This window comes from Balaenoptera physalus (genome assembly GCF_965194825.1).
Source record: "Balaenoptera physalus genome assembly, chromosome: 12".
Taxonomy (NCBI): domain Eukaryota; kingdom Metazoa; phylum Chordata; class Mammalia; order Artiodactyla; family Balaenopteridae; genus Balaenoptera; species Balaenoptera physalus.
In genome coordinates, this window is record NC_138897.1 from 85,164,550 (window position 1) to 85,190,010 (window position 25,461).

General features: G+C 46.3%; 1 protein-coding gene across 5 annotated transcripts in view; it reads right to left on the bottom strand.

Moving 5' to 3' along the window:
- Window positions 1-25,461, bottom strand: part of NOS1 (nitric oxide synthase 1) — a 198,683-nt gene that overhangs the window by 93,168 nt on the left and 80,054 nt on the right. For 4 of the 5 annotated variants that reach the window (XM_082416753.1, XM_082416750.1, XM_082416754.1 and 1 more), the window contains exon 2: window positions 553-1,703. In XM_082416753.1, coding sequence (XP_082272879.1) covers window positions 553-1,265 — 713 coding nt within the window. In that variant the 5' untranslated portion in view covers window positions 1,266-1,703. Of the gene's footprint in view, window positions 1-552; window positions 1,704-21,211; window positions 23,601-25,461 lie in introns of those variants that run through there. The other variant, XM_082416751.1, reaches the window with a different exon arrangement.

Genomic DNA, 25,461 nt, shown 5'->3' on the forward strand with positions numbered 1-25,461 from the left:
GCAATTCCAGTGTTTTGGGGGCGTCAGGGCCAATTCTCTACTTTGCCTCCATTTCCTCCTTTTCAAAGCTTCCTTGCCCTGGACCGGCCATCACCAGGAGAGAGCTAGCTTGGGCTGAGGGTTACCCAGCTCTCAGCTCTCGGCGCTGCCTCTCTCTCCCCAGAGCCTCGGCATCCACCCACGCCCAAGCCTGCCATGTACATGTGCCTGTCATCACCGGGTGGCCTCGGGAAAGGCCCCTCCTCTCTGACCCTCTGTCTTCCCACTCATGAAATGTGGATTGCAAAAATCCCCACCTTGTGGGGTTGCTGGAAGACAGGACCTCAGCTACCAGGATTATGAACTCTGGGTTTCATGGCAAGAGATACGTGCTAGACATTACGCCCACTGCATTCCTGCAACAGCAATTTTCAGGGCAAGAGGCAAGTGTGGTTGAGTGGACGTACGTGTGCAGAAGACTGAGACACTCAGGTTAGCTTCCGGGCTGTGAGACAGTCGCAACACATGCTCGCGTACAACACACGTGCACACACATGCACCTGTGGAGCTTACCTGTTCACCTGGATTTCTGCGTCCTTAGTCTCCGCTTTGGCAGGTCCCCCTCCGTTGATCCCTTTGCCCCCACTGGTGAGAAGATTCAGCACAGGCTCTATCTCTTTGAGAAGTTTATTGTTCTCCCCAGAACTTTTCTTGGCAGGGTCCTGGCTTGGGGGCCTGGGAGCCAGGCCATTGGTGTGGGAGAGCGAGCCAGCTTCCTGCCCCTGGTCTGGCACGTGCCCATGGTCCTGCGGCCCATTGCCAGGACCCGTGGCCCCGTCCACTGCCAGGGTCTGCTCTTTGCTGGCTGATGACTGGTGGGACAGATCGACGGCTGTGGTTGGGGGACCCAGGGGCCGTGTCACCCGGATGGTCTTGGGGGTCCCGTCCCCAGTGAAAGTGGTCTCCAGGTGCGTGGTGAAGCCCTCGGGACCCCTCAGAATGAGGACCACATGGGTCTCGGAGGCAATACCTCTGAGCACCTCCAGGGCGCTGTCATAGCTCAGGTCCACCAAGGGCTGGCCGTTGACGGCGAGAATGATGTCCCCAGCCTGGATGAGGCCGCTCTGCTCCGCGGCGCCCCCTCGAATCAGGTCGGAGATGATCACAGGTGGCTTGCTCACCCTCTCCTTCACCAGGAACCCCAGGCCCCCCACTTTGCGCTTGAAGAGGCGGACAGAAATGACATTGGGTTGGATCTGCTTAACGCTGAACATGTGATTCTCCATGGTGTCTAGTGTCCAAGGGTCGGAAGACCTGAAAATGTGTCAAGCCAAGACGATTTCGCCGGGAGCAGCCAGGTTTCTGGCTGTGACGGGAGGAGGAGCCGGGGGCTGGCGCTGCAGGGGCCAAGGGGAGTCTGGAGAGGGAGCTGCTCTTGGTCTTGGTCTTCTCTGCCTTTGACGTCAACTCAGCGTCACTCACTCATTGTCGTTGGGCCGTCGGTGGCATGATTTCCTGTGTCTGCCTCCTTCCTTATTCTCTAAGGAAGCGATGGTTGATCAGGCAGACGTCAGGGGAAGCAGTGGGACGTGTCCCTAAGCAACAGGTCAGGCAGACCGGGGAGCAAACGTGTCTGGTGGATGTGTCTAGAGGTGACGCATGCTAGCGGGGACTATCCCCGGGGCATCGCCATCCCGTTAGACGCAGATCCAATCTGGGGCCTCCTGAGGTCAAGAGAAGGAAAAAGGGAGGGGAAGAAAAGAATGAAAAAAGAGAGATGGATGTGGAGTGTTCAACCCCACCTTCAAAACTAACATGGGAAACGCAGCCAACTGAGAAATCTAGCCATAAAATGCTCTGGAGTCCTGAAGCCAACCTAGAAATGAAATCCTTCTTCCTCGAGGGGCATACTTTGCAGGTAGCTGCATATTGCCTGGTTTCACCCACAGGATCAAAGCCCTATGAGACCGAGGGGCTCCTTGGGGGAAACCACTGACAGTCAGCCCCAGAAATCAAATGGCAAGAACCAGAAGACCTCTCTTATCTCCTTCCCACCGCAAGAAGTCACCACTCCAACCTGTCACGCAGCCTTTGGCTCTCTGAGTTTTGCACCGTTTTCCATCCTCACTCAGGTCAGGAGTTCGGCCGACAAAGATCACTGGGCTCTCCATTCTGGCTATTCCCAAAGCCCGCCCACAACAAACCCACGGGACAGGGAATGACGCCACCTTCTATGGAACCACCGATGAGGGATGTCAACTGGACTTTATGACCATTTTTGTAATTATCGACAATCCAGGTTCAAAAGGACAGACTTGGCCACATTCCATACCATGATAAGCCAAAATTGGTATAATAAATACCAAAGACATGGGTCCACACCAAACTCTGGAGAGCATTTGTGTACCACAGACTGTCTGAAACCCTAAAGGAGAAACATTAGGAAGCATGGACTGTTAGATAAACACACAGCTGGTGCTCAACGAATATTTGTGGAATGAAGAAGAAAAAGCCCCAAAGATTAAAGACAGTGGGCACTTGCTGAGCACGTACATTCTTAATTTTTTTTCTCCTTTGATTTTCACAGTAACCCTTCAACCAACGAGAAGACTGAAACTTGGGCAGGTTCAGTGACTTGTCCAAGGTCATGTGGAGAATGATGGTGAAGGGAGGATTTGAACTCAGATCTGCTCCACTCTTGAGCCTGAGCTTTTAAGTTTATACTCTAGTTTAAAAAAGTTTATAATCTAGTGATTTTTGCAACTCCCACCAGCTCCCCCAGGCTCAGAGAAATAAATGGGATACCAAAGGCCCATAGGGATGCCAGCTGGAGATGCTGTGGCCCAGGTGAGGTGTGTGCACCTGTGGCATGTGCACAGCGGGCAGCTGTGGAAGTGTGTCTTACGTGTCTGGGGTGGGGGCAGGTGATCTGTGGTTTGTGGGTGGGGTCGGGGGGTAGGGGTGGAAGAGAATCCCTCCATCTCTTTTCCTGTCCCCCAGCCCAAGCCTCAGTCTCCTCTCTACCCTGGCAGCCCTTGCTGCCAGCATCCTCAGAATTCCTTTGCACAAGGAGGGAGCCCCCATCTGCCACTACTAACAAAGTGACACTCCCTTGTTTCCCTTTTAGCGACTTCCCAGGGTCACCCCAGGGCTGGGGCAGCTGATAAACTCCTGCTGCCTCTGAGAGCGGGGGGTGGGTGCAGATGACACCCTGAGAAGGAGGCACTACCTCCTGGATCCCCCTCAAGGTGGGTGGTGGTTAGCAAGTTCAACCTCTCCCTTTTGCAGCTTGCGTTATGCAACTCCGCCAGCCCCTCTCTGTGGGTGAGGGGATCATGAAAACCCAGACCCAGCCCGGGCTGCCTTCTCCATCTGGTGTCGCCGTGTGTGTGTGTTTCTCTCTGTGTATTCATGCATCGCCCTCGTGCTGTGTCATTTCTCTGCTGTGTGTGTGAGTGTGTGCGGCCCATGTGTTGACAGGCGGAGTGTCTTTCAGCATCTTGCTGCCGGGGTTCTGGTTTGCAGAGAAAACCATCCAGAACCGCTATGTCATTCCTCACTGGGGAGGACTGGTCCACCTCCCTACCTGGGCCCCAGCCCCCGTCCCAGCTGTTGCTTCCTTAACTCTCCCGGAGCCCCATTTTTCTGGGTACCAAACCCAGGATGCTCATTGTTTAGTTGCAGGCAGAGACAGCTGGGACCTCCAGATCTCTCCTGAGTGTCCAAGTTTGGCATTTGGGCTCCGTTCTTTAATTTAAGAAGGGACTTGAAGGTGAGCTCTTGGGGAGGCGGGGCCACCCAGTTCTCTTCTTCCCCACACTGGCTTGGGCCAGAACTTACCAAAGGACAGAGCCGGACTTGGCTTAAGAAAAAAGAAATAGGGACTTCCCTGGTGGTGCAGTGGTTAAGAATCCGCCTGCCAATGTAGGGGACACGGGTTCGAGCCCTGGTCTGGGAAGATCCCACACGCTGCGGAGCAACTAAGCCCATGCACCACAACTACTGAGCCTGCACTCTAGAGCCCACGAGCCACAACTACTGAGCCCACGAGCCACAACTACTGAGCCTGCACTCTAGATCCCGCGAGCCACAACAACTGAGCCTGCGTGCCACAACTACTGAAGCCCGTGCACTTAGAGCCCGTGCTCCACAACAAGAGAAGCCACCACAATGAGAAGCCCGCACACCGCAACGAAGAGGTTGCGGCCCCTGCTCGCCGCAACTAGAGAAAGCCCGCGTGCAGCAACGAAGACCCAATGTGGCCAAAAATAAATAAATTAATTAAAAAAAAAAAAAAAGAAAAAAGAAACAAAGCAACCCACAAACCTCCCTGGCCACGCCCAGCTTTCCCTCTCTCTTTCTCAGCTGCTTTCTAAATCAGGGGAGGCTGTTGGCTGGTGCTTGGGAAATTGAAGTGCTGTTTCTCAGACTGTGGCCCTAGAAAGACAGCTTGATCTTTGGAAGGAACTGGAAAGAGGCAGGGCTTAGGAGAGGCAGTGACATTCAGCGTCTGCTGAGAGACAGGGTGGGGCTGAACAAGCTCTCTGTCTAAGCAAGTGGCTTCTGAACCTTCACCAGGGGCAAAATCCTAAGCTTAATAATAATCCCTCAACACTATCCCTCTTCCCCCCACCCCAAACACATCTTCATCTGCTGCCATATTTTCAGCCTCCTGCCGACCGTGATCAGGTTCGATATTGCCAAAGAATACACTAAGCTGCTAGAAGGAGACCCTCTTGTCCTGCTTTGCGAATGGCAAGTATCCAGGAGCCTCCTCAATCCCGGCCCGCCCGGGACGGTTGTCCCCCCCTTCTGCCACAGGGGAGATTTTTAAGGTCCTTTCTGGCTCTATCTGTGTGTTTCTGGGTGAGTTCTTTATTTTCTCTGAACCTCAGCTTCCTTATCTGTAAAATGGGTCAAGTAATTCCTCCCTCCCTGGGTAACTGGGAGGATTAAATAAAATAGTAAGTGCAAGGGTTTCAGTAACTTCACAGAGCAAATGCTCAGAAGAAACGGCTTCCTGTTATTGTTACATAATATATAGTGATTCGGGCTTCCTGGTTATTAATTCAGTGCACGTTCTCCTCCGTCACAGCCTCTCCAGATGTACGTCATGTGCCATCTAGAAGGGGGCCCTATGCTTGAAAGCACACAGAGGAATCTCACGCCAGTCGTGGTACGAGGCACCGGATACAGGAAGATGGGTGCTGGGTATCCCACCAACCTAGCTCAGACCTTTGGAGCCGCGATTTTAAACACATCACATGCATGTGCACGTCACAGCACATACCATGGAAACGATACTTGGACCCAGGCCTCACTGGAGTAGTTCAGTGGTTTCAGGTGTATTTATTTCATTTACCTTGCTGCAAAGAAATTCACGGCTGACTTTTGGGGATGCCTGCCAGGGAAGAGGAGGGAGCCAAAACAGACCAGCGTCTGCTACTACCGTCTCGCTGTGTGACCTTGGGTACGCCACTCCCCATCCTGGGCCCATGTCTGCATCTGGAGGGATGGTAACTGTAGCAGTTTCTAGTGATGGAGAGTTTACTGTGTGCTAAGCACAGCGCTGAGCCCTCTGCACGGGTGTCTCATTTCATCCTGACAGCGACTCTGTAAAGCACGTGTCGTTTTTATCCCCACTTTACAGAAGGACAAGGTGACTGAGGTTCAGAGACGTAAACTAGAGGGCAGCCCCGGCTCTAAGCGAGTGGGTGCTGGGCACTCACCGGGGTTGATCCTAATCCTAAAGACAATCCCCTAAGATGATGCCTCCCCCAAAACACATCCTCATCAGCTGCCATACTTGTCATCCTCACCCTGACTCATCACGTTCAATCATCCCCATTTTACAGATGTGGACATTAAGCTACAATAGGGAGAACCGCTTGTCCTGGCTTGCCCGTGGCTTTTCATTCTTAGCACTGAAAGTCGGCCCGTGTTAGGATGATGAGCAGCCATTAAAATCCAAAAGATTGCCCAGCTCCCCTACTCAAAAATAAGGAAACAGAGGCCTGGAGAAGCGAGGGGGAGGGTGTTCATTCAACATGGATCAGCCAGAGCTGGGGGTGTCTAGAGCTGTCTGTCCAAGAGGGCAGCCACTAGCCACATGTGGCCATGGAACCCCTGAATTGTGACTGGTTCCTTGAGATGTGACATAAGAGTGAAATCTCGACTTCCCTGGTGGCGCAGTGGTTAAGAATCCACCTGCCAGTGCAGGGGACACGGCTTTGAGCCCTGGTCCGGGAAGATCCCACATGCCGTGGAGCAACTAAGCCCATGCGCCACAACTACTGAGCCTGCGCTCTAGAGCCCGTGAGCCACAACTACTGAGCCCGCATGCCACAACTACTGAAGCCCGCACGCCTAGAGCCCGTGCTCTACAACAAGAGAAGCCACCACAATGAGAAGCCCACGCACTGCAACAAAGAGTAGCCCCCGCTCGCCGCAACTAGAGAAAGCCCACACACAGCAACGAACACCCAACACAGCCAAAAATAAATAAATAAATAAATAAATAAAAATAAATAAATAAATAAATTTTAAAAAGAGTGAAATCTACATGGGCTCTCAAAGACTAGGAGGAAAAAAAGAATGTCAGATATCTCAATAATTTCCAATATTGACTACATGTTGAAAGGATCATGTTTTTGGTATACTGGATTAAGCACAATTATGAAAATTAATTTCACCTGTTGCTTTTGATGCTTTTAAATGCAACTACTATACAGTTAAAAATCACACACGTGCTCACATTGCATTGCCGTTGGGCAGTGGAGGTCTAGAGTCTGACTCTCGTGGCTCCTGGACCAGAGTTCCTCCCTGCCACCCCACTGTCCCTGAGGTCCCCTCAAGCATCTACTAATAATCTAGGCAGGCAGAAGATACTCCTGCTTTCTAAAGAAGCCAGAAAAGTGACACAGACGGTGAGCAAACATCTCGCCACTTTTTGAGGTTGACCACTGGGAATATTAGGTGTGATGGGGGTAGGAGTGGGGGAGAGAGAAGACCCACCTCAAACCATGTGAAGAGAGAGGTCATAGTAGGGGGTCACCTAGGCTAATAGTCCAGGACCCAACATCTTGCTGTCCGAATGTCATTTGAAATCTAACCCATCTGTGCAATGAATGTTTCATTTAAAAAATGATGCAGATCTCTATTTACAGGTAGGAAATGAGCTCCAAGGTATATCATTAGGTGAAAAAAGAAAGGTGCAAATGCATACATTCTGCACATGTAAATATAGAGAATATTCTGGAAGGAACGGGTATCACTGGCTGCATCCTAGGAGAAATATTAGACATTAGTAGTAGGACGGAGACAGACTTTGTACTACCTTTTTTTCTATTTGAATATCATTTAAATTATTATTTTAAAATCACAGGTATTACTATTTTAATGTGTATTACCACTAAATATTAAAGAAAACAACATCCAGCCTGTGAAGAACTCCTGGCTGTTTTCAGTTCGAACACCCACAAAATCTCTAATGGAGTCACGACCCTGTTTCCCATCTCCCTCCAATCTCATTTAAAAACAAATCCCAAGCCCTCCATGTCTTAAAACCAAAATATCACCACCCCCAATAAAAACAAAAGACCAAAACCGTAACCCAACTGTGCTCTTTAAAAAAAAACCAAACAACAAAACACAGCAAAACAACCAACTTCCTTACATCTCCCGTACTGCTAATTTGCAGTCTTTCCCCAGAGAGAGCGCCACCTGGGAATCAAACTGATGTGCTTTCTCCCACTCCAGCAAGTCAGAGCTACAAACCCGCCAACCTCTCTAAGCCAGGGGGTTAAGATGGCGTTCTGTGTCTTAGGGATCCCAGAGACACGGGCACCCTGGTGCCAGGGGGTCTCCCCAGCCACATAATTCCCCCAGTTTCATGGCTACAGTTTGTCCGTGATCTTTCCAGATCTAATAATGCCCACACCTCAGGGGCAGGAAGGGGCCTCAGAGTCAGGAGAGTGAGAATGAAGGACTGTTTAGCGTTTGACAGCACACCCTGATGTGAGGCTTTGTGAAATCCCCACTGTCGTCTGTCGCTGCTTTGTACAGCCTCTTTGAATGGCAGTTTGACAATATCCACACCAAAATTGAAAATACACAGACCTTTGACCTGGCAATTCAATTTGTAGGACTTTCCCCTACAGATAAACTGGAAGAAACATTCTTACACACACACACACACACACACACACACACACACACACACACCCCTCTTCCTTGCAGGTTGTTCAGAATATCAAGAGACTGAGAAAATCTGAGTATCCATTAATAGAGAACTGCTACATAAACTGTGGCACATCCATGCAATGGAATACAGTGCAGGCATTAAATGGGGGGGGGGGATTAGATCTAAAAGGACCAATGGGGAATGACCTTTTAAGACACATTGTTAAATTTAAAAAGCAAGGTGGAGAACACCAATATATAAATACATTTGCATACCCATTGTATGTATTCGTTTATACTTCCATGGAAGCTTGGAGATCCACTGAATATCTCTGGAAAACACCCAAGATATTGGTAACGGAAGTTGCTTCTGGGAAAGGGGACTGGGAGGCTACGGGTGGGGTTGGAGGAGGAAGCTCACTTTTATTACATATTCTTTCATATTGTTTATTTATTTTGTACTATGTTTTTGTATCACCTTTAAAAAAAGAACAAGGTCTTTGAAGTCAGACTATGTTGTATTTGAACGCTAGCTTCTCCACGTGGCTTTGTGATGGTGGTCAAGTCACTTAGCGTCTGAGTCATAGTTTTTGCATCTATAAAATGGGAATGATAATAGCATCTCCTCAGGGTGTGTGTGTGAGGATGGAATGAGATAATAATTAGTATTTTCTGAGTTCTTACTATGCACCGTATGCAATGGTAAGTGCTCAATAAATGGATCCTTTCCCCACTGCTGTTACTAATAATTAAAACGCAAGCAGCCATTATTCTACTGGCCGTCTGTAGTGTCCAGTGGACATATGTTGCTTTAAGTACTTTGTGCAGAAGGACCAGGTAAGAGCTGTGGACACACAGATTGGTCCTGCTTTCCAATGGAATGGGAGCCTGTCACCGGCTCCTCCTCAGAATACTGAAAGAACAGAATTTGATGTGTTGGAACGTACTCAAGAGAAGCAGCCAGAAACTCAGACTCTGGAAGTTGGTGATGAGTCAATACCACTAGGGTGGGGTGGGGGTATTACTGGTCCAGTCCATCAGCAGGAGAGAGTTACAGGGCTGTCATCCCTATGTTGGAATAGATCCGGGGAATTATGAAAACTTCATTTCATCTTCATTTTGCAAAGCTCATTTCTATGAACTAGTTCAGCTGGCTGTACAGCACTATATCCATCCCACAGACAGAAAATTCCAGGGTTTGGGGTGAAGGTTCTTAAATTCTTTCCATCCATGGACCCCCCTCAGTGGCACAAAAATCCTCACAGATGTACCTTTGCCCCCACTCTTGACAGACACACCGCATCACCTTAAGTGTCATGTAGGGGTTGAAGGCATGTGCATTGAAGCTGGAAAGACAAGGGTTTGTGACCCTCCTCTACCATTTATTAGCCTCAGACTCCTCATCTGTCAAGCAGAAGCAATAAGTTACATGGGATAAGTGAATGGGAAAACATGTGATGGGATAATCCATGTAAAGTGCATGGTGCTTCTATTATTTTTAGATGACACCTCGAGGAAAATGAAGTATTTCAGCCCAGATATGTGAACATAATCATGACCAAGAGGGTGGCCTCATTACTATAAAAAGGAAACATATTACCAGTGGTCTCTGAAACAGTTCTTAAGAGTCATTAGAAGAAGATGGCACATATTTTCTACCCCCGATAAAACTTACCCTCTTTTACTTTCTTTTTCTTTCCCCTTTTCTCTCCTTCCCTTCCTCTCTTCTTTCCTTTTTTTTTTCATTCACGTCACCTATTCATTCATTAACCCTTACATAGCTCCCAGCTGGGTCGGCAAGGAGCTTGGCACTGGGAATGTAAGAATAGACAAGACAGACAGCATTCCTACCCTCAGATCTCCCAAGCCAGGGGTGAAGCAGGGAGTAGAGAGAGATATTAGATATTAGAGAGATATTACTCACAAGTATAGTGAGTAGAACAAAGTGGAAATACAGGGTGCTAATGGGAGCATGGACAGGACACTTAACATAGTCTGAGTGGTGGTGGTCAAGGAAGGCTTCCTGGAAGAAGAGTTAGGATACAGAGTTGGCCAGATGAAGGGGTGCAAGGGGTAGAGGAGAGAAGGCACTAGAGGTGGGAGGGAGCAGGTTTGAGGCACTGGACAACGTCCACTGTGGTTGGAGAAGAAAGTCAACACCTTACAAAGCTGGAGAGATCTTCAGGAGCTAGATCATGAAGTTCTCTTGAGAGTCAAGTTAAAGATTTTGGACTTTATTCTTATTGCGATGGCAAACAAAGAGGGATTTGACAAAAGAAGTTCTGTGGTTAGATTTAGATTTTATTGACGCTGGATGGAAAATGGATGGAAAAGCAAGGCTGGCTATGGGCAGCTCAGTTAGGAGGCTGCTGCAGGCCAGAGGTGAGAGATGATGGTGGTTAGGATTAGGGTAGTGAAAGGGAGGAAGGAGGAAAGTGGGTAGGTTTAAGAGATATTTAGGAGGTTGAGTCAACAAAATTTGGTGACTGATGTCTGGGGTTAGAAAGAGGGAAGTGTCGAGAAGGACTTTCCAGCTCTGGCTTCTACAAGCAGATAGAACATGATGGGATGAAAGAAAGGATAAGAATGAATGAAACTCATTTGATAGAATTGTCCTTCTTGAGTAGTAATAAATAATTTAGTTTAGTATATTTCAAGAGTCCACATTTCCTGATGCCATTACTTCCTTAATTCTGAGAATTAAGGGGGATTACAGCAAATAGACTTGACTTGGCTCATTTCCCCAGCTGTGCCATTTACTGGGTATTTGATCTGGGGCAAGTCATTTTTAATATTTTGAATCTCAATTTCATTTTGTGAAATTGAAAAGGTAATAACAACTGCTTCCAAGGTTTTTGTGAAGATTAAATAAGACGGATGCTGGAAAGAGTGCTTTGTAAACTGTAAATGTCAACTGCAATGGTAATGTTGAGTCTTTATTTTTAGGAGGACATCAAGAACAGTATCTTCCAAATAGCAGCTCACTGGTAATGGAAACTCAACCAAGTTTCTCCTCATGCCTGGCATCCTTGGGTGCCTCTGGTGCAGGGAAGCTGGGTCAAGAGGATGGCAAAATGTGTTCATGGAAGGAAGAAGTAAGAATGATTATTTTAAGGGAGGAGTGATAATATCTGCTCCCTTAACTCAAAAGTTCCTTGTAAATAGATCACAGCATCCACACAGGCTTGAATCAATTAAAAATGAATTTCAGCAAAGGGAGAATACATTAAGTAGAAAACACAAACTTACAATAGCAGGAATAACTCACATATGTCGGATACATCAGTAATAACAATAAATGTAAATGGTTTAAACTTAAGTAAAAGATCAAGACTCTCAGATTGGCTACATGCATTTGCAGTTACCCTGTATTAGCATGGACATAGGGCCAAGGGTCAAGGACAGGAGGGAAAACAATTCACCAAAGGAGGTATGAGCTTGGTATACATCTGCTGGTCACTTAACTCTAAGGCAGCATAGGTCTGCTTTGAATTGAAAGATGTAATTGACTCTCTTCTTAGAATATGTTAGCACCTAGTAAACACAGAAAAAATATTTACTGAATAAATGAACAGCTATCAAAGCAATATCTTTCATAAAATTTTTATTAATTAGGTTGAAATATATGGAATTAGCAGTTTTGTAAATGATCAAATTCTCTACTTTCCTAGAGTTCAACCTAATATTTTGAACATTTGTATATGTAAGAACTTTATTGAACTATCTAATTTCATTCTTGCAACAACCATATGAAGGACATGATATTATTATTCCCATTTTATAGGTGTTGAAACTGAGGCTCAAAGATGTTAATTAAGTCATAGAAGTTTATCCAGCTAGTGTCAATGGCGGGGATTCAAACCAAGTGTGTGGGACCCCAAAATCTTTGCTTTAAAAAAAATATAAAACTCTTTTTTAGCCACAAGAATGTTCAGTTTCAGAGTTTTTAAGCAATCACTTCATCTACAAATAACGACAGCTCAAAGTCTTTGCTTTTATCACTTTCCAGGTACTACTGTGTATTTTTATTTCAGCTGGCCTGATCACCAGCTATAATTTTAGTAATTGGAAGTTGAAAGGGACTCCAGGAGTTTTCTATTCCAATGATTCATAATATGGAGTCTATGGGCCCCCTACAGGGCTCAGGAATCCCTGAAAATCCTGGAATTCTGTGCAAAACTTTCAGTGCACACAATTAGTTCATATGTGAATTTATACGGGGAGGGGGTCCATAGCATTAATATGATTTTCTAAGCACTCCTTGACCCAATAAGCAATAAGAGTAGAAGTTACTGCATTAACCTTAATTTTACAAATGAGGAGTTTGAGGCTTATAGATGGGGAAGAACTTGCCAAAAGTTCTTAGAGTCAGAACTAGGATTCAGGTCTGTTGCATGATTTCTTCTCAAACTCAGGTTACATGCTCATTTTCCTTGCCTTCCCTGTGAAATTAGGAAAGTTTCTCAGGGACTTGTTTTCAACAGCAGTGCTAATCTCAGGATGTCAGCTGCAGCCTTCTTGGTACATGCCCTTTCTGTCTGGCTATACTGTTTCTTGATTATTCAAAATAAGCCCAAGGAGTCAACTCTCTCCTCATCCATCCCCTCCTGGTGAACCATCCCCAATTACTATTCACCTCTTCAGGACTGATAACAGGGGAGTCTGAGGATACCCCGATAGGTGGGGGTTAGGGGCAAATTGTCATAAAAGATGTGCATATAATTCTAGGATTTTCAGATATCCCAGAGACCTGTAGGGGTCCACAGACCCCATACTAGTTGCTTGTCAAGGTAAATATTATAGATCAATTTCATAATTAGGATAAAAAGCTAGTTTATTTAGTGTTGATTAAAGGCAGCCATAAGTGATAATGTAGTTTTTAAAATAAAATAAAACTTAAGACTATCATATTAGAGACCCCTGCTACAACTCCTTCATTTACTCAGCTTTTATCGAGTAACAACTTTGTTCTCAAAAAGGATTATTCTAATGAACTATGAGAATGTACGCACCTTGAAGACAGAGATCACAGTTCCCTGGTTTACTGTTGGACCCTCAATGCACAGCAAACTGCTGGGCACATAGTAGGTGCTCAGTATGTCAAAGTCTCAATCTCAAAGTCTACAGCTATTGAATGAAGTAGGCCAGGCGGGAGGTGAGAGGGACTGGTGGAGACGGTGGGGAACTGGAGAGCCCATGCCATATCTAGAGGGTCATTCCAGCTGGTGGTTGCCAGGAAGAAAGGCAGGGCTGGGATTGGTTCACTTCTTACCTGTTGCAGAGAAGTGATAAATAGCCCACTACAAATGAAAGAAGAAATAAATGAGACTTCACATATTTGGGTAACAGCACTTGGATTTAGGAAAAGGAGAGCTGAAGAGGGGGGATCTCAGTGGAGCTTGTAAAATCACCAATGATGGCCATGGTCTAATGCCTTGCTATGTAAGGTGTGGTCATGGACCACAGACATCACCTAAGAGCTGGTTAGAAATGCAGAGTCTCAGTCTCCACCCCAGACCTACAAATCAGAATCTGCATTTTTAAGAAGACCTCCGAGTGATTGGTATGTATATTACAGTTTAAGAAACACTGGTCCGGTTTGCTGCTAAATGCCTGTGTTACATTTTTGCAGTCGAATGAAGCTTCAACCAGAACACTTCAGTCTAGGGAGTGTGGTAATATTAGGTTGAACCATGTACAACTGCAGATATTGAACCATTCTGTGACCTACAAAAATGGCAATTTCAAACGAAATTTCAATTTCCACCCAACTATAAACTGTTCTGCACAAAACTGTCTGCTTCAGAGCCAGGATATCACTTGCTTCAAAAAGGCTCTGGTCAGATTTTACAAACAACAGCCCACAGGCATACAGATGACTGTAAGTTTCACATGAAAGACAAATTTCTGGCTTTCTTGGGTTATTGGAAGGTGCATTCATACATGGTCTGCATTCCTCAATGTCAGCAAATAGCTGGAGTGAGAGGTGATGCCCCCTTTACATAGGGCATGAGCTCTCCAGTTCCCCCCAGCCCCCATGCAGCCCCCTCACTCATTTGTTTCTTGCCAGGACCCTGTAGGTATTTATTTGACTGTGGGACCCTGCTAGATAGTGAGTTTTAAAGAGAAACAAGGAAGGTCACATTTAGAAGCTGCTCAATGAAGGGGCAGATGTGCTCAGTGATTTGGGTCCTGTCACGGGTGCTTCCAGTTGGTCCAGGTGTTTGATGGGATGCCCACCTTCCTGAGAGCTCTCTGCATCTGTCCCAGCCTTTGCCCTCTGGCTGGTGCTTACCCTGTCTTCATTTCCCCGGGTTAAAGCTACTGAGAATGGTGCAGCGCTTCACACAACAGTCATCCTTAGCTCCATATCTGCTTCTTCTCTTAACCTGGTATTTTTACAAAAACCCTTCCTGGAGTGACACCTTTTTCTCTAAATGGAGCTTTTTCTTTTAATGTCAAGCCAGTCTGTGCCTACTCATTCCAACAAGATCTGAGCGGAAACCAGCCTCCTTCCTCCAATTGGAGGGAATACACAGTCCAGATCCTATATGTTTTCCTTAGTGACTCCACCTGGGTTACCTGAGCTGGCTGGGTCTTTATCTCCTGTTGTTCCAGTACACCTGCTAAGCCCCTAGAAGGCATCCCTTCCTCGGCACTGAGTGACACATTCCCACCTGATTCAGCCTTACCCCACCTGATTCAGCCTTACTGGACAGAGCTCTGCAAATTTCCCCCTGAAATAAAATCACAGAAAAAAAGAGAATGATGTCACCGTGAACAGCATCTTAGCTGGCAGCACAGAGGTGGGAAGAAAGGCTTATGGGGGAATGTCATGGTTAAGATTGTAGGTCCTGGGTTCAAATCCTGACTCTGCCAGTGATTGACTGTGGCTTTGGGCATGACATTTAGCATCTCTGCACCTCTATTTCTTCATATGGAACATGGCAAATATTAATAGTATCTACTTTTCAGGGCTTTTGTGACGATTCCATGAAATAATATCATGTTTCGCCAACTGGTCTTGCCACCTTCATATCTTTGTGCCATACCTCTGTCCTGTCTCATACTGTGCAATTATTTATTTACTATTTTTCCTTAAAGTTGACTCATTTTTCCCTTAAGTACATACCATGGCTTCATCCAAAGGAAGAACAACCATGAAATCATGGTACGAAGGTGCCAGCTACATTTTTCTATTACCAAAACAAATCTTTAACGAGCAAATTTGAAAAATGGATACCGCTCTGCTCCAATCATGAGAAAACACTGAACAAACTCCAATTTAGGGACATTCGAGAAAGTAACTGACCAGTAATCTTTTCCAGTCTCAAATGCACGACAGGCAAGGAGAGATTCACAAACTGTCACAGATCAGAGAAGACTAAAGAGAAATAACGCACTAAAAGTGGCATGCAATCCTGGATAAGGCCCTGGAACAGAAAAAGGTCATTAGTGGAAAAAGTGGTGAAATTCAAATAACGTCTGTTGTTTAGTTAACAATCTTATTCCATTGTCAATTTCCTGCTCTTGATAACTGCATTATGGCTATGAATGATGATAACATTAGGGGATGCTGGATAAGGGATAATAAAGAAAATCATTGTACTATTTTGCAAACTTTTCTACAAGTCTAAAATTACTTCCAAATAAAAAGTTTAAAAAACTGGGTGCCAGTGAAGCGGTCTGTCTCTTTTGCCCCCTCTCTTCAGTGCCTGGCAACTACCTATCTGCTTTCTGTCTCTATGGATTTGCCTGTTACAGGCATTTCATATAAATGGAAGCCTACAATAGGTGGCCTTTTGTGTCTGGCTTCTTTCACTTAGCACAATGTTTTCAAGGTTCATCTGTGTGGTCGCAGGTATCAGTACTTCATTCCTTTTTACAGTTGAATAATATTCCATTGTATGCATGGACCACATTTTGTTTATCCATTCATCCGTTGATGGACATTTGGGTAGCTTCCACCTTTTGACTACTGTGAACAATGCTGCTTTGAACATGTGTGTTCAAGCTTCGTTTGAACAATTGTTTTCAATTCTTAATGGGTACGGGGTTTCCTATTGGGATGATGAAATGCTTTGGAACTAGATACAGGTGATGGTTGTAAAATACTGTGAATATACTAACTGCCACTGAATTGTATATTTTAAAACGATGAATTTTATGTTACATAAATTTTACCTCAATAAAAAAATGGGTACCACCAGTGGAGTATCTATCACGTTTTGGAAAATCTGTGCTTATGTGACCGCAGCACTTAACATAGTACCTGGTCCTCAACAAATGTGTGAAGAATGCTGGCCAGGGTTAGTATCTTTGCTGGAGCAATCTGACACTTCCAGCTCCCACCCCAGGACTCTTTCAACAACAGCACATTGCTTTCACCAAGAAAGTTCCTCCGTGTTTAATCTACTACAGTCCTTGAAGGTGCAAAAAAACTCAGGATCCCTGGGGTACCACCACTAGAATGCCTTGCTTGGTATTCATGAACTTCTCCCATTTTCACAATATGCACACCTGGCTGATGTGACACAGCTGCCCACTGCCCCCAGACATGTGCTCAGAACAACACAGAATGAAAGTTCAACAGACACTAAACCAGTTACTTGTTGACTGAACACTGAACCTATTTCAGCAGCTTATTCAACAAGTCTCCTCAATAGACCGGATGCTTTATTGACCCAGAACTCTACCCTACAATTTGCTGGTTAAGTCTCAGTGCCCTGGCACTGTTCATTTGACTTTCTAATGCCCAGTCCCATTTCCTCAAAGTACCTAGGGATATATTTCAGTGTTTGAAATGAAAGCAAACGCCTGATTCATTTTGAGGATTTCATGAAGATCCTACCGAAAACTGAAGACACTCCAGCACAACCCAGATCGGAGAAGCATCTTTCTGTTCAGAGCTAATGAATTGAGCTTGGTTTTACCGACGATTATCAGCAAGCTCTTCCTCTTTTCCTTGTCTGTGCTGGTTGTTCTCCATCCTTTGTCCCCAGATCTGTTCTCCATCCTTCTCCAAACTTATCTGGGCTCCAGGAGGAGGCTGACCTCTACGGGTATCAATAGGTTCCTTGCCCTCTGGGTTTTGATTGGAGGCCTCCAATTTGAGGCACAAGCAAGATGAGACAGAAGGAGGAGAGAGAGGCTGCTCCCTCCCGTCTTAGCGCTGTGGTCTGGAGAGGTCTGCAGTTCTGTGTGAGCACAGTTTCTGCTGGGACACCCCTCGCCCTCGCCGCCTCTGCCACCCCATCCCACGGTCCAAAGGGCTTCAGTAACACTGTACCGTCCCCCCACTTCATCAGGCCTGGGGTGGTCCTCACTCCCTTTGTTGCTAGTTTCTGGACACTTCACCCTCCCTTCTTGGTGCCTAAAACCACATCCTTTATTAAATTATCTTGGGATAAAGTATCACTGCTGCAGGTACCTTCTGTTTCCTGTTACCCTGTCTGATAAATTTTCATCCCCACTGCTCTAGGGATGAGGAAAATCAGAAGCGATGCTACGGTCAAGGGCATAGCAGGTCTAAGCTGAATTATCCTAATGGCCATCCTCATCCTTACTAATAAACGTACAGAGCACCCAGTATGAGTCAAGCGTTGACTGGTTCCAAGAACCCACTGAAGTGGAGTCATACTCGTGTTTACAGAAGAGGAAAAGGACATTTCAAGAGAGATTAAATAACTTGCCCAAGGTTACAGGGCGAATGCTAGTGGTTGGATTCGAATCCAGCTTGGCCAGAGTCCTGCCTCCTCTGCATCCCCTCACGTCCAGAGGCAGCTGATACGTTCAAGAGCTGATGTCATGGCAGGTCAGACCCCCATGGCTGGGAGAAAAGCTTGCTGACACTAAGAAGGATGCCAAAGCTGCAGTTTTGAATCACCCTTCGGAGCTCAAACACATTCAGGTGTGCGCCGGCTGGAAAGCCAGTGGTGGAAAAGGCAACTCTGGAAGATATTCCAGGGACAAACCTCAAGCTCATTTCTCAGTTCCTCAAGAGGCCTAAAGCCTGCTCTGCTGATGACAGAGGGAACTGTCGCCTGCTCACTGCCCCTGATGCAATGAGCACCGTGGAAGAGGGCTCGACTGGGATGCTAAACAGCCGTAAATGACATTGTCACCAGCCTTCATAAAGCACAGTGACTCACAGCTCTAATTAAAATGCTGAGGGAAAAATGTAAAGAAAGGCTGCCATGGAAAACACTGACATTCTGCTAAACTGCTGGATCATTTCTTCCAGGAAAAGAGGCGCTTATGAGTGTGTGTGTGTGTGTGTATGTGTGCATGTGTGTGTATGTGTGTGTGAGGGGGGATAAAGATGGGGAGGCTGAATATTATTCTCTTAAGAAACTTGGGAAATTTTAATACAGAAGAAAGTCTAACTAAAGCTATTCTTGCCACCCAACTTTTTATTCTGAAATATTTAAATACAGAAAATTTAAAAGAATAATGCAATAACACCTATAAACTTCCAACTATATTCAAGTTATTAGCATTTGCCATATCTGCCCTGTCTGTTGTACCTATCTACCCATCCATCATTCCATCCATCCATCCATCCATCCATCCATCCATCCATCATCTCTCTTTGACTCTATCTATCTATCCATCCATCCAACCACCCACCTACCTATATATTTACATCTGTTATCTCTCATCTCTCTCTGACTCTATCTATCTATCTATCTACCTATCATCTTTGCACTGAACCATTTGAAAATAGTTTGCAGACATCATAATGCTTCAGCCCTAAATTCTTAAGCATGCATATCCTAAACAAAACTCACAGCACCATCATTACACCTAAGATTCTTGCAAATTTCACCAACTATTCAGCTAAGGTTGTGTTTTACACAATGGCAACTGAAGTAGTAAATCTAATCCCCACTGCTCAGGAGAGAAAAGTCAATCTACTGCACAGAAACAGGCTGTCAGGGGGTTCTTGCACGGGAAGATTTTTGGCTTTGTGGCTGGTTCCCATCATAAGACTTTCAAGATGAAATGCAGAGGGCTGCTTGACTTAGATACCGGTTTAGAACCAGACAAGAAATCCAGTCTGATTACACAATATTGTTCTTAAAAGGAGCCCTCCTCCAAACAAAATCGCCACATGATTTCATTCAACGTAACCTCCAGTTTTAACCGTAAAATGTGGCTCCCAATGCCTTCTTGCTGTTTCTGAAAAGCAAATGAACTCTTAAAAGCCCAATGAAATAGCACCAGTAGGGAGATTCAGAAAGAAATATAATTTCTGAAGGCAAGTCTTGAAGAAGATACCCCCAAGAAACCCTGGGCATTGAAAACAGCAGTTAAAGAAACAACATTTTTGTGCATGTAGTTTTGCATGTTTGTTTAAAAATAATCAACAAAAATAAAAATATCAAACCAAAAAATCCAACCAGTCTCATCCTTTAAGAGCACACACTGTGAGAAATCAAGGGATTTCAGTTCAGTGACCACCGTGATATTAGGGGAGAAATGACAAATGAAGGTCTTTTCGGCTAAGACTTAATAAACTAGCACAGAGATGTTATTGACTCTTTTCATTACCTGAATCTTGGTACATGAATATAATTGGTTTTCATTTTCCTCACTGAATATTCCAGAGCGAAGAGACTGCTTCAAAAATCAAAGAGAAAAACCTGCCCAAAATACGTCAGTTGCTATAGAGTACTATTCTGATTTATCCATATTCTGATTTATCTGGTTACATTTTTATGCTTAAAATTCCTGGAATGAACTACAGCACAATGCGATCCACATGGCTGTTTCAATGACCAAATAGGATGGATTGCTCACACCACCTGCCCATTGCATTCTACTCATGGCAAGTTGATCCCTTTCTTGGACGCCAGGAGCTGCTTGAGGGTAAGGACTGTGTCTTCCACTTCTTTCTGCCCCAGCCTGTCCTATGGGTTCTGGCCCAGAGCTAGGAGCTCAGAGTTTGCTTGTTAGATGAAGAAGCAGCTGCCCTGACTCTTGTTCATGACAAGGAATCCTTTAGCTGAGAAACACTGGGTGCTCGATACTATCTGCAGTTGGGCAAGCTTTTTGAGTTCACAAGCTCCCTTCCTCATTTCTACCTGCAAACGGGTCCCAGAAAGGCTCACTTCTTTAATCCCCACGGTAGCAATTTAGCTATCAGGCTTTGAATAAATAAGAAATTCCTGAGTATTATTTAATGCTGGTGGGCAAAGGTTCCTGGCAGAAGCTGAGGCACTTTTTAGGAACCCCTGAAAATCTACGGAATTTCTTTCAGGTGCCTTTAGCCCAAGACTCCAGAAGCATCTTGCATGGCCAAAAAGAAGGTCTGTGTTTTCTGGGGATCCCATTCGAGAAGAGGTGGTCTAATGATGGTAGGTGACAGAATATGCAAACCGGAGGTGAGGAGAAAGAAAACATTGCCCAGGCTGGAAATGGAGACTTTACCCCTGCAAAGGCATCTGTTTTCAATCCTAACAGAGCAACTTTTTTTTTTTTTTAAGGAGCTGTCAGCAGAAATCACGACTGCCACTGATGGACAAGAATGGGGTGAATGTTTTTCTCTGGCGAGGCATAGAATGTAAGGTGGGAAAAATCTTGGAGGGAAGTTAGTCCAGGGGTTGTAAACTGAAATGTCTCAAAGTAGGCAAGGGACAAACAGTATTTAATGGTGGGGGCCTGTGACCTAAAGACAAGAAGAACGACCAAACCAAACCAAAACAAACCAAACTGAAACGCAAACCCTGTACCAGCCAGATAGAACATATCTGCACATTTCCAAATGGAGTTGCCCTTGAATTCCAGCTCCTTCATGTCACAGATGAGAAAATCAGGGCTGAGTGAGGGGAAGGGGCATGGCCCACATGAGCTGGCTAACTAACGGGTCTCTCATTTTTGCATTTCTTTTCTTTGTTCTGATCATTGACACGGGCCTGATGCTGTCTGTCTCCTTTCCAGAATCACATTTACACTATCTCACTGAATCCTTCTAGCAACCCCACGCAGTACTTATAATCTGCATTTAATGGATGACATGCCTGAGGTTCAGGGAGGTTAACTCACTCACCCCGAGTCACAGAATCCACAAGTGCCCGAGCCTGGCGTCAGATGCTTCCCCAGATGACATCCTCGTTTGATTTTCGGTGCGTGCTCTGCCTTTCAACCTGGCTGCACTTGACCCAGTTCAGCATCGGAGACCCTGTCACTGAGAGGGTGCTACAAATCAGAAGGCTACCAGTTCTGATGCCACCTCCTCTGTGAAGTCTTCCCTGATACCTCCAGTCACCCATCCGCAGCAACATTTCACCTCTACCTCTCTTGTCGAAACTTCAAGCCTGGTATAGGGTTTGTTTGGTGCCCACTACCCGACCAGACTGCAGGCTTTGTCAGAGCAGGGCTCACACTTTAATCCGAGCGCCTGCCCTTGGGGCTCGGCACTGGGTCTGCCATTTAACACTCACCATCACACATTTGACAAATGTGCTGACGTCTGCTGCAGAACCACACGTAACTGCTGCTCATCTTTGGCTGATCATTGGTAAATACAACTATGCCAAGATCCATGTCCGCTGAACCCTGTCAGCTATACTTTTACTGGGGACTCAGGGGCATTTTCTGTTGATAGATCCTTTTCGTTTGATAGATTCACGTGGATTCAATTTTCCAGCATTGCAGGGTCCTGCCCATCATTCTCCTTCCCTAGGAATGGGCACGTAAGCAGCATAAACATACGCAGGACTTGCAAAGGCTGGGAGGGGGGCTGACTTGGCTGCTGAAATGAGCCCAAACCAATGGCTTTGGTGAAATCAATGATAAGTAGACAGGGTTTATTAGCCCCTGTGATTACCTGGTTCCTAAAGTTATATCCATTAGGTCACTTTAAAAAGGAATTTCTGGGCTTCCCTGGTGGCGCAGTGGTTGAGAATCTGCCTGCCAATGCAGGGGACACGGGTTCAACCCCTGGTCTGGGAAGATCCCACATGCCGCCGAGCAACTAGGCCCGTGAGCCACAATTACTGAGCCTGCGCGTCTGGAGCCTGTGCTCCGCAACAAGAGAGGCCGTGACAGTGAGAGGCCCGCGCACCGCGATGAAGAGTGGCTCCCACTTGCCGCAACTAGAGAAAGCGCTCGCACAGAAACGAAGACCCAACACAGCCATAAGTAAGTAAATAAATAAATAAATAAATAAATAAATAAATAAATAAACCCAAAAGTTTAAAAAAAAGAAAAAAAGGAATTTCCTCTCTGAAAGGACAGATGGATCAACCAAAGGGGCTAATGCCCAACATTAGATGAGGACTCGGGTCTTAATGCATGGCAAGGTCAAGGTGGGTGGATTCATGCTCAGTCTTTCCTGAACAGTTTGTCCAACCTATGATAACAACCAGGAAAGAGATGGAATTAAATTTCCTTTCAGTACAGAATCTATGGGGATTCTTTACACTGAAGTAAATGTGGCATTATCATAAACGGGCACTGGGCAAAGAGCCAGGACACTGAGGTCCTATCCTAGCATTGTCAATACCGTGCTGTGTGACTTTCTGCAAGTCATGTACCTCTTCTGGGCTTTGGGTTCTCCATCTGTAAAATAAGGGTACTGGACAAGACCTGAGGGCATTAGAATCTCATGGAGAAGTCTTGTTAAAAATACAGAAACTTCAAGTCTCCCCTGGGGACACTGATTCATTAGCTCTGGGGTAGGATCTTGTGTCTCTGCTTTTGACCAGTTCTTTGTGGATTCTGAGGTTGATGGTCCACTGGGCTGATGTTTGGCATTTGCCAGATTAGATATGCCCGAAAGCTATCCTGTATTAGAACGAGGGAAATGGTCATGTTTATAGTTGTTGCAGCTTTTGTGTTGTTAACTACATAAACCCACACTGACGGTGGTGGGAAGCATGCCCCTTTACTCAAACTGGCCAGATGAAAATTGCTCCCGGAACGCCAAATTCAACTGCTGAGTATTCTGGTTGCTAATAGGAAAAAGCCTCAGTTCTAATGGTCATGATTGTTGCCTGCCGCTCTCATCCACATTCCAGGGCTCACCAAGGTGTGCACAGACCCAAGAACCTGAGTGACAGGCAACCTAGTGAGTCTTGTCATAAGACACTCCAGAACATACACCCAAGAAGGCAACACAGCCAGACCTGTGTGTGTTCACAACACCCGGATGAACTGACCCCCAAGTCTTCCTGCAGCCTAGGAAATTAACACCCCTACCAGCGGGTGGGAAAGATTTTGGATAACTCTCCAGCTGGTACCTTGGACAGCTCCCTGTGGCTCAGCTGCAGAGACCCTCAGACAGCAGCCTACCCAACCATACTACTCCTAGCCTTTCACCCTTTCTGGTGAGGTCCTTCCCCAGGGAAGACAGAGCCTTTGTGGGGGCTGGGGGTGAGTAGGGAGGGCTGGCTTTGGCCATTTGGGGAAAACAAAGAAGAGGCCGGAAGAACAAGCAAACGGCAGGCTGATCTAGAAACCACGTCCACACTACCAGCCCCAGATGGTACCACAGAAGACTTCCCTTCTGGGTTCTCTTTCTTCTATAATCACCAACCTTGGCATAAAAGTATTGTTCCCAGACCACCTTTCACATACGTTATCACAAAATCTTCAAGACAACCCCTTGTGGAAGTTACTGTTCTCATTTTGCAGATAATGGAACTGAAGCTCAGATAGGTTAAGTGATCAGCCAGAGGTCACACAGCCAATGGAATGAGCTAAGCTTGGCCTCAAGCAGGGGTCCTTACCAGATCTCTCTACTATGCTGCCTGCTCTTTCTCTACATGGCTGGGCCTTTGGGGGAACTCACAATTTCTGGAGACACAGTCATGTCCCTGACTGTTGGCGTAGCCTCCAGCCGTGCAGACGTAGCAGGAAATGAGGCCGTGGGTGCTGAAGCAGGAGCACAGGCTGCTTCCGTGTCCAGATGTGGCAAAACCCCCCACATTAGGAAACTAAAAACTGGGACTGAGGTCTCCAGTTGTGCCCCTTACCAGGTAGGTGGCTATGAGTGGGTTGCTTGGCTTGCCCTGCCTCAGTTTCCAAAGCTGCAAAATGGGATTCAGATTGCTGTGCTGGTGACCTGGGGAGGTTTTAAAAGTATTCCTGGGGGTATTCCAAGAATACCTTGTGTAACAGCACCTTGGAGACGGCACAAGGCTGTGCACACTTTCGGGGGCTCCCAGAAACTGGATTGGTGGAAAGGACTGGGGTGGAAAGGACTGGGATGGTGGTGGTGGAAATGGGACAGAACGACTCCCTGTGGATACATGCCAAGGCTTCTCAAATCTGAGATCCTGAGGACAGAGGAGAATGGACATGACTGCTGCGGGCTGGGGCACAAGAGGCTCCTTCCTTGTTTTATCTTAAGTTCAAAATAACAATGGGTGAGGGGTGGGATAGGGAGGGTGGGAGGGAGACGCAAGAGGGAGGAGAAATGGGGATATACGTATATGTATAGCTGATTCACTTTGTTATACAGCAGAAACTAACACACCACTGTAAAGCAATTATACTCCAATAAAGATGTTAATAAAATAAAATAACAATGAGGAAAATCAATGCTCCCTTGCACCTTTGTGAACACAGTATGTTTGCCCCAATACCAATTAGAGAAACGTGGAAGAAAGAGGGAAGTTTTCCCTCATTCCTCTGGGGGACCAGCCTGAGGGGCAGCTGCTTCCTTCTCTCTTCCAAGGTTCTGGACCACCAGAGGCCAGATGATGTGTCCTGGGTGCCCTCCCAGCACCACACGGATCTCTGCCCAGGGATGCTGTCTCTCACAGTCATGTGCTCTCCTGGGGCCCGAAGTTGGGGTTTGAGCTGGGCTATGGGAGTACTTTCACATTTGTGATTTTTTTAAGGTCCCCATGACAGTCACACGAGAAAGGTATTGTTTCCCCCATTTTACAGACAAGAGAACTGAGGCTTAGAGAAGTAAAGGGACTAACTTAAGACCACGTAGCAAGTAAACGGTAAATCTAGGATTAGAACCCAGGGGTGTCACTCGGAAAGCTGCCTTCCCTTGCTCTACTGCCTTCTGGGCGCGCGCCTCTCCTTTCTGCGTGCCGCCCGAGACGGCGCGGTCTGAGCGAGCCCTCCGGCCGCGATGCCCTGGGGATGGAGGCGAGGGTCTCGAGGTCTCTAGAGCACAGTTCGGAGAGCCCTGTCCGGACTCTCGGGCCCAAGGACCCCTCGGGTGGCTCTGGAAGTTGGATCTCACGGGGACCCTGTTCCGACCCTTGGCTACCTGGCGGTAAACCCACCGTTCGTGGTGCGCTGTCCGGCCCCGAATCCCAGCAGAGTGTGCCCCTC